Raw genomic sequence first — 14,066 nt, 5'->3', positions numbered from 1 at the left:
CGAATTGGCAGGCTGGAAGCTAGAAGGTCTCTTTCAACAGGTAGTAGGTAGTGCTTGAATTCGTGGAGCAAGAGTGGGAAATCATCAAATCTCTCTGCTACCAAAGAAGCCAACAAATTTGCTGATAGATTAGCTGATTTAGCTTTGAACCAATAGGTGATATATATGTTTTCATTCTTTGTATCCTTCGGTTTTATTATATTGCTTTCCTATATGATAGAGGGGTGAGATTGTCAACTTGCTGTTATTAGGTAGTTTTTCTTTTTAATCTTCAGTTCAATTTAAAAAATAAAAAAAAAAGTTGACAAAATGGAGAGCAAGATATAATACCATCTATGCAGAAAATACAAATTGCAAAAAACAAGTATATTTTTTATATGTTTTGGCGATATGCCCAATTGTATGGAAGAAAACAGATAAATTGTTTTATTAATGAAGCCAAAAGGGCATAATAAACCATATGGGTAATAAAGCATGGTATCCGGATGGGTTGAAGTACAAAATCATGCACACCAGGATGGGGCTACCTATACAGGCTAGTATTCAGTATGCAATAAGTGCGGGTTCCACATGAGCCCGGCCATGTGTATAGAACAATGGCATGTTCGCTCGCCATAAGTAGCCCAGCCCAGTTTTTGCATGATTTTGTCTTTGACCAATCCAGATTCAATTAAGAGACTTTCTCTTTCTTTGATGAGTTATATTGGAAAAATGACTTGGGGCGTTCAACCACTCTCTCTTCCGATCTACCTACAAATAAGACACTATCCTTGTCTATTAGGAACATCGCCCCGTGAATGACAAGATACTCCCATGCATGCCTGTTGTGTCCTATGAGAAGAGTTTGTGGGTAAGAGATCCAAGCTTGTTTAAAAACATGATTGATTTTGTTTTTCGAAACAAAAACAACAGCTATATCAGCAAATCAATATATTTTTGCTGCTACAGTCATACATGTCGGCAAACTTATTCCTTGATAGAGTCTAAGGTTATGTTTGGTTTAAAGGAAAAGGTAGGGAAAGAAAGGGAAAAATAAGAAAGCTTATACAAGATTTGTAAATGTTTCCTTACCTTTCTCTTCCTTCCCCTACTTTTTCCTTCAATCCAAACACACCATAAGTCCCAACTAATAACAATGGCGAACTGAATTTGAGTTCAATTGATTATTTATATGCGTCAAAATATTCAATTCATTTAGATGATTACTACCATACCTAGTTTGTTTTAGCTGAAGGGTAGGGAACCATTTCATCAATATGAAATCTATAAATAATATACATCGTAAGATAACTAACAAATGAGAACCTAGTCGATCAGGTGGCTCTAGCCATCAAATGCATACATCGTTTTTTTCTAAAGCATTTTAAACCCGAATTGATACAGCTTGTATATTAAATGCTTCAAGTTTTAAAAATATCCATAACTTTGATCAAATCAATCAAGGTATATGCAGTAGTATAAGGGCCACTTGATTTAGGCGCCCTCTATAGAGAGACCGAACCTCTTGAATGCATAAACTCAAAGAGCATGGCACTTGACCATTATCCGTACATGTAAATTATGTATGTTAAATTTATGAGATATTTTCAATGTATGGTTGAATTATTGTATTTTTCATAGTTCATAGTCATACTGTTATTCTTTCGACAAGTGAAATAGAACCAAGAGGAAGGCGGATTATAAACTTCTGCGGTCAGCAATGACAATACTAATGCACTACAGTGGCTTAAAGAGAGCTCACCACAGAAAGCTAAGCAATGTTTGCAGTGTCACCTTCAATGATCATATAGCTTGGAGAGATAACTCTAATTCAAATCTCATGTCATGAAGAAAAGCATAATTGCATAAGCTTCTGCTTCCAAATAGGGAAGGCAATTTTTCCTGTAAGACCAAGGCCTCGCCCTACCCTGAATGAGGCAGGTTTTTCCCGATCTTAAACGAGGACAAGACAAGGATGGGGAAATATTTTTGTCTCAATCTGGGGATGGGGTTTGCATATAATTCCTTGAACCCGCTCCAAACCTAATGGTAAATTAATTAAATATCCCATTGATTTTTTAAATATCTCTAAGTTTTCTTGAATTCTTAAAATCTTAGGATCCTATAGATCCATTTCTAAAGTACCCCCTAATCATAATAATTCTGCTATTAAAATACCCCAAAATTCCGATAATTTTATTTGTAAAATATCCAACAGCTAGATTATTTCTAAGTGGTTGCCTCATAACGAAAAAAATTTGGAGATTCCCCATCCTTAATAGGGATTGGGTTCGCCACCCCACCATTACATATGAAGCAAAACATCTTCACTATGGGGCAAGGATGGGGAGGGGGTGCCCTGCCCCCACTTCCAACTTGCCATTCCTACTTTCAAAGGAGAGCTTGATGGTAGAGGAATAGTTGTAGAGAAGGTAAATCATCAAAATGTCTCATATTGAAGCTTGCTCTCTAAATGTCTTACTTGTAAGATAAGTAGGGCCCTGTCAATGATCTAAGACAACCCAATGATTTGAGCTAATCCTATTAGTTATATTAGATATGAATTAGGTATACACTTTGTACCCCTGTTATTAATAATGTTGATTATGGGCTTGCATTTTGAGTTTTGATTATAATAGGTCTAAGATTGGTTGTCCCTATTCTAGCATGATTAAGACTACATATTAATACTTGGCTTCACATCCAATGCCAAAATATATATATATATATATATATATATATATATATATATATATATATATATATATATATATATATATATATATTGTTTTCTTCTCTTCCCATTCCTTTCATCTTCCCTTTTGTGCCATTCATAGTTGCCATATAATACTGATACTTGCCTTAGTTTCGTGTCAAAGTGATAACTATTCCAACATTTTATTCCATTATTTTTATGCATATAGGTGTGTATGTAAAAGTCTTTTTCTCTTAAATTTGGAAGCTTGAATATTTGGTTTACTAGATTCTTAGTGATCCTCCATCGGTCTGGTTGCCTCTGGCACCTGTATCCTGTGAGAGGCCTTTTATCTTGCCATTTGAAATGCAAGTTTTCTTATGTTAAGTTATTTAGGTTTTGATATTTCCCCCTACTTCTGTCTTTCTTGTGATCACCAGGTCCCTCCCTGCTTCTTCTTTCTATTAATCTTTTACGAAGCCTAGTTATTTCTCCTCCCTCCTTGATGTTTGCTACTTGTGGTCTAGCTTAGCTCTCTCTCCCTAACGTGGTACCATAATGATGGACCTTGAGGAAAATGGGATTATGGAAGAAGAAATACAGACAAATCAAGCTCAGGAGGGAAGTCAATATCAAACCGCCTTGGTTTGTATGGTCTTCTCCAGGAAACGATTGAATCACAATGGCCTTAGGAACAATAGGGTTGGGTTGTGCGAAAGTTATTTATTAAAAATTGATAAAAAAACTTAAAATTTTAATTTTATATGAATTTTGATATATACAATAATTAAATAAATTCGTATAATAATATTAAAAATTTATTAATTTTATTACTATATTATATATTATTATATAATTATAATTTATATAATATTATATATATAAATATATATAAATAATATATATAGGTCGTGTCAGGCCGTGTCGGCCCGCTCGATTGTGCTGTGTTGGCCTGGCCCATAGACCTAAAACCCACAAGCCTAGCACAGCCCACATGATCGTGTCAGGCCTGACACGGCCCACGAACCACCGTAACGAGCCAGTCCAAATTCATGCTGGCCCATATCGGGCCACAGGCAACACAGCCCGATTTACACCTCTAACATGTTTCAACAAGTGTGGGCTCATACAGGTATGCGTATCAATAACGAAATCGATGGACAATTCCTCATCTTTTTTTTTATAAGTATTTGGAGCTTCATCTTTTTCAGAATAAAGGACTGTGGTCTTTCATGAACAACCTAATCCTGGCTCACCAATACACCATTGGGATGAGCTTAAAGGAAATTCCTCTAAGATGGGGAGAGTTAAGGGTACAGCTCCATGGTCTGTTGTTGCAACAAATGACAGAGACAAAGAGAGCCTCTATGCGGGCGCATTGGTCATGACAATAAAGCTTGCAATCAAAAGTGTTCTTTGTGTGAGGATTCCTTAAGAATATAGGAGGTTTCTAATGATGAAGAAGATAACATAAAGGAGGATCGAGTAGACAAATATGACCTGAAGTCACATAGTCCATGGATTGCGTCGAATTTCATCTAAAGCGGGAAAGAAGATCCAATATGTTGCAGAGCTTCCGAGAAGATTGGGTGAGCACACAAAAAACATGATAGTCTAATGTCGCTTGCAACACTATTGGAGAGTTCTCAGACCAATGCCGGAAATGGAACCGTTGGGGACAAGGTGAAGACATGTCAGATTGATCCTCTAACAAGTTAAGGTAGGAGTGAGACAAGTGCTGTGATAGTAGTTGAAAATGTGGGTTGGGACAGCCTGGCAGAAAAGGCGCACTTTCTTGCATGGAAAGCCACATTGGGATCGATGTATGGGGATCAAATGAACCTGACAACCTTGGATAATCGAAGGTATGATCTGAACCCCAATGAGGATGATTGGTCAATTAGCTTACCTACTGAAATCAGCCCTCCATCCCATTCTATAGAATATGATTCCACTAGGGTCTATGGGCAATCCAATAACCCGAAGACCATTGGGCCTTAGTCCAAATCCAATTAAAATTAATAAAATAGAGGATTTGGGGGGGTATTAAAAGAGTTCTTGAAGAGACATATGACTTAGCCACTAAGAAATTGAAATTTCTAGACATGACAGAACAATAGGACATATTGAAACAGGAGGTTGTTGCGTGAGGCAAAAACCCAGTAACAAAGACTGAGGAAAAGAAGCAAAGTTGGAAAGGGAAGGGGGAAATGGTAGAGCACCTGTCTCCAAAAAGGCATTTCACTCTTAACAAGTAGACAGGCTGAGGTTTCATAAGTGATGCTCGTAAACAAAAACCGATTGAAAATAACAAATTGCACCTTGTTGACTTTGGACACTCTAATGATCAAGCAGTGGCCCTTAAGGAGTTTCAGGGCTACCGAGAATAATGAGTTTCTTTTGTTGGAACTGCCAAGGATTGGGTCGGGCCCTAATAGTTTGAGCTCTAAAGGAGCATATCTAAACCCATGCTCCAGGGGTTATTTTTCTTGCAGAAACCAAAATCCCCTCATCTCATCAAGTGCTACTGCGGTGGATCCTATTGGCTTGGCAGGAGGTTTAATCAATTGCTGGACGAGTGGTTTCAATATCCAAGTCTTTGACTCTTCCCCCCGAATCATTGGCACTTCTTACAAATTGGAAATTGAACCGAACTTGGAGATGTAGTTTTGTTTATGGGCACCCACATCATAGATTCAGAAATGCAGTCTAGAATGAGCTCCGAAGCATTGTTCGCTCAGTAAACCATCATTGGATTATGATGGGAGACTTCAATGTAATCTCCAACATTGATGAAAAAGATAGAGGCCTCTTAGCTTTTAACAAAAGTACTCAAGAGTTTAATGACTTCATCAATGATTGTGAATTAGTTGATTTGGGATGTGTTGGCCAGCACTTTACGTGGTGTAATAAAAGGAGAAGATATGGTTTAATCTAGGAGCGGCTAGACCGGTTATTGGCTTCCATTCCATGGTGTACTCAGAACCCAGCTGCATGGGTGCTAAACAAGTTGGTTTATGGGTCAAATCATGGCCTAATCATCGTCAATTGTATCCAAAGGCCTTTGAGAGGTTATCGACCTTTCCGTTTTGAAGCCATGTGGGTGTCTCACCCAAACTGTAAATCAGTGATTGAAATTTCATGAGCTCTGCCAGGCATCACCAGAATGGGCAATAAGTCTCTTTTGGATCAAAGCTTGGGAAATGCCAAAGAGCTTTAAAGTATTGGAATAGAACCACCTTTGGCAACATTAGACAACGCATTAACAATACTAAAATCAAACTTAAGGATGCTCAAAGTGAAGAGACGACTACAGATCCTCAGTCCAATTCCCAGTAGGTGATTAATTTGAAGCAAAGGCTTGATCGAGAGCTAGAGCGGGAGGAAACACTCTTGAAGCAAAAATCCCGAATTCTTTAGCTTAAAGAGGGGGACCGTAACACCAACTTCTTTCATAAATCTACGATTATTCATCGTTAGAGAAATCACATTAACTGCATTGAAAATTCTAATGGGCAAATTGTGTTCTCTACAACTGGCATAGAAGAGGTAATTGTGGATTATTTTCTTAATATTTTTTGTTCTTCAAGCTTGAGCTTGGATTATAATATTGTGAAAAACATGTGTGACTCTCTCTAAGGAGACGAGCAATTCTATTTTGCAGCCTATCTCCTTATAAGAAATTCACCAAGCCACCTTTTCTATTAGACCTCTAAAGGCCCCTGGTCTAGATGGTTTATAGAAGTGGTTTGTTGATGCTGAGGTTCTTGCTAGTGTGAATTTCACTAGCATTACCCTCATTCCTAAGTGCAAAAGACCCTAGAATATGGGTCAATATCAGCCTATCAATTTAACTAATCTAGCTTATAGGATTTTTCTAAGTGCTTGGTATTCTGTCTACAGTAGATTATCCCTCAACTAGTTGATGAGTCTCAGTGTGCATTTGTCAAGAATCGATTAATCTCTGACAACATCCGAATCGCTCATGAAGCCTTTCATTTTCTTAAATCTAAAGCTAAAGGAAAGAGCTATTACATGGCAATCAAACATGACCCCAAGAAGGCCTACGATCGGCTAGAGTGGTCTTTTATTATTAAAGTGCTTGACAAAATGGGATTCAATAGCCACTGGAAATCTCTCATTTATAGTTGTTTGAGCTTTGTGGAGTATACTTTCAACATTAATGGGCTTCAAGAAGGGAGAGCCAAACCTAGTACGGGGATTTGGCAAGGGGACCACTCTCCCCATATCTTTTTATCTTAGCAGCCCAAGCGCTTTCTTCTTCTATAAAGGTAGCTATTGTAGATGTTCTTCTCTATCCCATGAAATTGAAGCGTTCAGCACCAGATTTATCTCACCTCTTCTATGCTGATGACTGCCTTCTCTTCCATTAGGTTGACATCCAATATGCTTTGTAGATTAAGAAAGTCTTAAATTAGTATGCTGAAGTCTCTAGACAGGTGATTAATCTTCATAAATTGAAGGTATTTTTTTAGTAAGAATACCCCTTGGAGATTTCGGAAAATTATTGCTAAAATGCTAGGGATCAAAGAGAGAGGGAATGCTCTAAATATCTTGGGCTCTTCTCCCCCTTTGAAATTGTTGAAATTCAACTTCTCACAGTGTATTGAGAACATCTCCCTAATGATAATATCAAGAATGATGGTGTCATCATCAGGAGATGTTATCAATACACGATGGGAATATCTTCTGTGTGGGGCTGATTTGAATTCATTTCGTTAATGCAATATAAAAGTCATTTTTAATTTTATTTTGTTAATAACATATAATTTTTTAATTATCTTCAGTTTAATTATTTATACTATTTCATCCAATTGTAATCCGAATTCAATTCAAATCTCGATATAAATCCGATGGACAATATCCGACTCGAATCTACCTATATTGGATTTGATTCGATCCGGTTATAGTTGCCCGTACTCAGAACGGGTAGACTGGTTAGAGTTGCTTCAGTTGAAAAAAAGTCTTTCAGCGATTCGACGTATTTTACGGATACATGCTAATGCTTATGAAGCTGTTTCACTGTATCATTATCTCTAAAAGATTGTTTCTCAAGAGGATCGCCGTTCGGCGGTTGCCGGTCGATCTTCGACGAAATCTACACTCTACAGTTCACTCTCACTTCTCCTTCAGAAGAAGGGAATTGGGAGTTAGATGATTGCTTTCAGATATCTATTCTTCAGGTGCACCCTCCTTCGGAATCTTCAAAATTCATCTTTTTCTCTCTCAGTTTCTTTGATATTTTATTTTGTATTTTAATGATTTTTCATTTATTGTTCTTTTTGTTCCATCTTCAGAGTTGATCGTGTTTGGAAAGCCGCAAATGCATACGCTCTTTCTGAGCCCGTAGGAAACATTCAGGTTCAGAGCTCCCACCTCTTTTCTCTGTTTGTGTGTGTGTGTGGTGGTGGGGGGGGGGGTCTTCTAAAATTCAATCTTTATCTCATGCAGCTGTTGTTTAAAATGCCTGAAAGTTCAGTTGTAACATGGAAATTTATTGGTTAAATACCTAGGTGGACATTTTTCTTGTTTTAATGGGGAGAATGCTGTTACCCCATGATGATGTATTTCAGCCCCAAATGAACCTTATCTACTAAGATGTGCTTCTTCATGTAAACAATTGTCTTGTACAAGATCGTTACTATGGACCTCATCACTGCTACAGGTAGTGATATTATGATAAATGTTCTTTGTGTCATTCAAGTGAGGAATGAGCTATTGTGGCTGATATGAGGTCACTGATTCAAGTGTGCCTATGTATAGGGCTTTTTCAGGAGGAGTCAAATTAATTGGAACTTATCTCCTTTTGGAATTTGTTGGAGTATTTGCAAGAAGGATACTTCAACAATCTTTAATCATGAAAGCTGTGTGGGTGTAAGAGTTATTAGGAAGATTAGGAAACTCATTTTGGTGATTGGCTGGACATTATATCTCAATCTTCTGATACTATATGGTGTGTTTATGTTGTGCATGGATCATACATCAAGGAACATGTAAGACTTGTACGTGGGACATGGTGCCTTTGTCCTTTCTGAATGATATAACTGCAAGTATACTTAGGCAGTGTTAATCTTACATGCACAGAATCATTTAGCTTCAGATTTATATTAAAGCAGGCAAGGTGGAATGTTATTTTGAAACTGAAGGTCTATAGGTTCAAGATAAAAAAGGTACCGTGCAGTTCTGGATCTGCAATGTGACCAGTATAAATACTTAATACTCAGATAATAGTTTGGTATAGGGCTTTGATCTTTGTATTTTGCAGCATACCAAGTAGAAATACCTAATGTTTCAATTTCCAAATGAGCATACAACAGAAGTGTGGAGAAATCAGGTTAGGATTTAACACTGGGTTTTTAATTTCTAAACCTTAAAGTGTAAGAGGTGAACATATTTGAAACACCCAGGGCTCACTCTGATGTGTATTGGGAATATAAAGGCCATTATCCAATGTTGGTCCCTTCTATCTGGGGTAGCATTCTTTTTTACACAGAGTGGCTGTCCTGCTGTCCTCAGATTTGAAATCACGTTCTCTTGCTTTCCAGCCTGAGGTTTTACCTTTACACCAAATAGTGGCCTCTATATGTTGAAATAATATAAATTTACTAGTTAAACTAAATTGGAGGATGAAAAAATAGTCTAGTTATTTTAAAAACAAGAAAAATGAACCTGAAATTAATTAGATAAATTAATAATTGTAATAAAATTGAGAAGAATTAATTATCTACGAGAGAATCGGCGGAATAGTGAACCAAGCTATCTTAAGAGGGATAGAATATAGAGCTATTATTTTATTGAATTTAATGGAGGCTAATTGATTGTATGGTTCATATAGGCATATGAATTTATCAGAATAAAAAAAGTTCAGATTAAAGATACTAGTTGGGTAAGAATGAAAGCTATTGTTATTGAAGCAGTGCTTAGGAGTTAGGACACGATTTTTCAATCAAAAACATATGTAAAAGAAAACAATAGTACAAAGTGAATACTATTGTTGTGGTCCTCCACGTGGGACTTGTATCTGATAGGGAGGGAACATGTAAAAGAAAACAAAAGTAGAAACTATATACTGTTGTTATGGTCTTCCATGTGGGACTTGTATATGATAGGGAGGAGCAGAATATTATATGGTCATATAGTGGATGGTGATGCTGACTCTACTGACACAGGGCACAGTAGCAGGACAGGATGCATGTAGCTGACCCCAAATAATTAGGGTTAACACTGAGATTAGTTTTAAGAGATTGAGAAATTTTTGTTGCAGCATGCCAATCTGGGGAAATTATAAAAAGAAATGAAAGTTGCTTTTAGTGGTATGAGAGAAGAAGGGACAGAAAAGAGAAAAGAAAATTAGGGATTCAAACCACAGCAAATCTATCTCTCTCAGTGAGAGAGATGCATATTAACACTAGAAATATCCAAATTACCAACTAGTCCTCAATGCGGTAACTGTTGCATTAAAATCCCTGATTATAACTATTATTTCTAAAATACTCCTTTCTTCATGGATAATACAGTTTGAATGCTTGAACAGAAGTAAAGAAGAATGAAAGCTCAGGGACTGTTCTGTAAAAGCTGAAGCGGCTGAACTGAATGGCTTTTTTTTCGTTATTATAAAAAAGAAATGAATTTTTGCTTTGTCTTTTAATGAATAAGTTATTCAGGAGTTTGCAAGCTCCTTAATGGCTGAAGCTGAAGTTGAGTTGCTTTCCATGCTCTTAAATATTTTATCCACTAAAAGCCAAAATTGTAAGTTATTCAATTCAGACATTTCAGACGTTATCAAATGGTCCCTTAGAGGTTTGAGTGGGAAAAGGAATTGGTTGAGATGCTTTGTGGTCCCTAAAGTTCTGACTAGAGTAAAAAAAAGGAGGTTTGGGCTAGAGTCTTAAAGTCTTTTTTGTAAGGAAAATTGCAAAGGAAATATTAAATGAAATGATTAGTTTTTTATCTGAAATTGCTACCGGAATATTTGGTTCTCTTCTTTTCATTGCTGGCTCAAGGGTCAGCTTTTTATTTTTATATTTTTTTATACCTGGGACAAACATTGGGTAGTAGCCTTCTTTATTCTCAATTCCTTCACTACTACAGCAGATTCTGATTATTTTGAGCTAGCTCAAGGCCCCTTACCTTACTGTATATGAGATTGGAGCAGATATTTATGAGTTTGGGATAGAAATAGGCCTAATTGGTGTTTTTTGGGACTGATTATAATTCAGGGTTTGGCTCAAGGTGATGAAAAAAGTAGAAGAGAAAAAGAACAAAAAAGAAAAAAGGAAGCGAAGAACAAACCTTCTTTTCTCCTAAGTAGATTACATTGTGTTTTTATTTTATTTTATTTTGTTTAGATTAGTAGACCAGAATGTTGGATATAGTATATGCTATTCAAGAACAGAATCGCATTACAAGATTTCTTAATTTCTTATCTGTTTGGAATATATTAGGTAACTGGAATCATGAATTCATAGAGATATTTTTTGATATTTGCAATGTCTATGGGATTAGAAGGCAATTATTAAGCATATTATCATTTCATTATTTTTTTTTCCCCACTATGCTTCTAAGCTTGTTATCCTCTTTCCCTTCTTGCCATATGCACACATGTGCATGCATGCACATGCACGTTAAATGAGTAGAAAGGTTTGGGCATCCTGTTTTGATATAAAAACTGTAAAAGAAAGAAGAAAAGAAAGAGGAGAAAATGTTTCAACTAAGAAAGAGAGAGATGAGAGATAGAAGAGAATGGGAGAAGCTCAGAATTAGGTCAGGCTGCTCCTTTCAATAGACTATATACTCATAAATAAAAGAGAGTACAAAGACAAGTATGCCCTTAGTAAGTTGACTACTTGTGAGAACTTAAAAACATTCTTAACTTAAAACATAAACTAATGGGTCTAAGGCCCAATAACTCCCTAACTATGTTGTGTAAATAAAAAACATGTTATATCAGCCCAAAACTCAACACTCTCCCTCAAGTTGGGAATAATTGTCACTCATTCCCAACTTGCTTAGATCATGTTCTAGCTTGTTTCTTGCAACTCCTTTTGTAAGAACATCAACAAGCTACAAGTCAAATGCAACATATGGAAAGTAAACTTCTTTGGATGTCACCCTTTCCCTTAAAGTGTCTATCCACTTCTATATGCTTTGTCCTTTCATGCCGAATTGGATTGTGGGCAATGTTAATTGCTGCCTGATTGTCACAATTTAGCATCATAGGTTCTTCAGCCTTAATTCCAATCTCCTCTAACAAGGAACGGATCCAGAGGAACTCTAAAACACCATGTGCCATGGTTCTGCATTCAGCTTCTGCACTTGATCTTGCCACAACTGTCTGTTTCTTACTTTTCCATGAAACTAAATTACCTCCAACAAGAGTACAAACTCTTGATGTAGATCTCCTGTCATCTAGGCACCCTGCCCAATCAGCATCTATGTAAGCCTCTAACTTCAACTATCCATGGTTAGCAAACAATATACCTCTACCTGGGTGTCCCTTCAAATAGGAAAGTATCTTGTCAATAGCCTCCCAATGCTGAATTCGTGGGGCATGCATGTATTGACTCACCACACTCACTGCATAAGAGATGTCTGGTCGTGTCATACATAAGTATAGCAACTTCCCCACTAACCTTTGATATCTTCCAATATCCTTCACTAGTTCACCCTTTGAAGCATTTATCCTGTGGTTTTGATCAATAGGTGTATCAACTTCCTCTATGAGATGAAGATCCCATGCTTGGACCTTGCCACTTCAATGCCTAGAAAGTACTTTAGCTCTCCAAGATCCTTAATTGCAAACTCTTTGTGTAGATTCTTTTTCAGGGTATCAATCTCACTCAAATCATTTCCTGTAACTATAATGTCATCCACATACACTATCAAAATTGACACCAATGGCCCCCTCCTCTTCGCAAAAAGAGTATGATCAGATTGAGTTTGAGTATAGCCAAATATAATCAATGTACTTCTAAACTTGTCAAACCAAACTCTAGGTGATTGCTTTAAACCATGTAGGGACTTCTTCAACTTGCATATCTTTCCTTTTCCACATTATTGTATAAGCCAGCTGGAAGGTTCATATACACCTCCTCCTGCAAGTCCCCATTGAGAAAGACATTCTTCACATCAAGTTGGAAGAGTGGCCAAGAGTACATAGCTTCTAGTGATAGAAGAATCTGAACTGAATTCATCTTTGCCACTGGTGCAAAAGTTTCCAAGTAATCTATGCCATAAGTCTGAGTATACCCTTTGCAATTAGCCTCGCTTTGTACCTTTCTATACTCCCATCAGCCTTGTAATTCACTGTATAAACCCATTTGCGTCCAACAGTCTCTTTGCTATCAGGCAAATCCACAATCTCCCATGTCTAATTTTTAATCAATGCTTTCATTTTCTCCTGCATAGTTGTCTTCTACTTAGGTTTGGAGAGAGCCTCACTAACACTCCTGGGTATAAACATAGAGTTAATGGAGGAAAGGAAGGCCTGGTAGGAAGGGGATAATCCACTGTAGGAAAGATAGTGTGAGATGCAATGAGTAGTACACTTCCTCTTCCCTTTTTTGAGGGCAATGGAGAGATCAAGGTCATCTGCAATGGCATTAGGAGTAGGGATAGTAGTATTAATAGGAACTAAACCATCAGGGGGAACAAGAGGCAACTTGGGTCTGTGTTAGTTGAACCTGGAATCTCTGATGAGCTGATAGGGAGTGACGTGGGTTCCTTTATTGTGGAATCAACCTCCTTGTGCTGTTGTAGGCGCTGTTGTGTAAAACACTGAGAGATAGGATGCAATGGAGGTGGCAAAGTGGGTGAGATAGGTAGGTCAGACACTGAAGTAGACAAAGGAGATGGAATAGGAAGTGGTATAGATTGCTCACTTCCCTGTCCAAAACACTCCTCCTGAGAAGAAGTCCCCGAGAAAAAAAGGTGTGGACTTAAAAAGGTGACATCCATAGTAACATACCGACTCTCGAAGATTGGATCATAACAACAATAACCCTTCTGGTTTCCTGCATACCCAAGGAAGACACACTTCTTCGCCTTAGGATCCAACTTTGAGCGGTGAGGACCAAGAAAATGGACAAAGCATACACATCCAAACACCCTTAGAGGAATATGGGATGTCTCATCCTCAGGAAAATGAAGGCTGAACAGAGTGCTATATTCAAGAACACGAGAAGGCACCCGATTAATCAAGAACATTGCTGTAAGAACTGCATCACCCTAAAAACGAACTGGAACTATGGAGCTCAACATCATGCTTCTTGCTACTTCCACAATATGTCTGTTCTTCCTTTTTGCTACACCATTCTGTTGTGCAGTGTATGTACCACTGCTCTGATGATAACTCCATGCTCCAATAGGTATG

General features: G+C 37.4%; 1 protein-coding gene across 2 annotated transcripts in view; it reads left to right on the top strand.

Annotated features, from left to right (window-relative positions):
- The first annotated feature begins 7,566 nt into the window (after window positions 1-7,566).
- The window catches only part of LOC148869090 (Putative eukaryotic LigT), a 51,651-nt gene continuing 45,151 nt past the window's right edge, over window positions 7,567-14,066 (top strand). Inside the window, exons 1-2 of one of the 2 annotated variants that reach the window (XM_088968859.1) lie at window positions 7,567-7,878; window positions 7,993-8,056. In XM_088968859.1, coding sequence (XP_088824985.1) covers window positions 7,850-7,878; window positions 7,993-8,056 — 93 coding nt within the window. In that variant the 5' untranslated portion in view covers window positions 7,567-7,849. The remainder of the gene's footprint in view (window positions 7,879-7,992; window positions 8,057-14,066) is intronic. The other variant, XR_016107062.1, reaches the window with a different exon arrangement.

The sequence above is a fragment of the Nelumbo lutea genome, chromosome 2 (genome assembly GCF_056320005.1).
Source record: "Nelumbo lutea isolate HS-2025 chromosome 2, American lotus-T2T, whole genome shotgun sequence".
Classification (NCBI taxonomy): domain Eukaryota; kingdom Viridiplantae; phylum Streptophyta; class Magnoliopsida; order Proteales; family Nelumbonaceae; genus Nelumbo; species Nelumbo lutea.
Note: the sequence above shows the minus strand (reverse complement) of the source record. Positions and strands in the feature narration are given on the sequence as shown.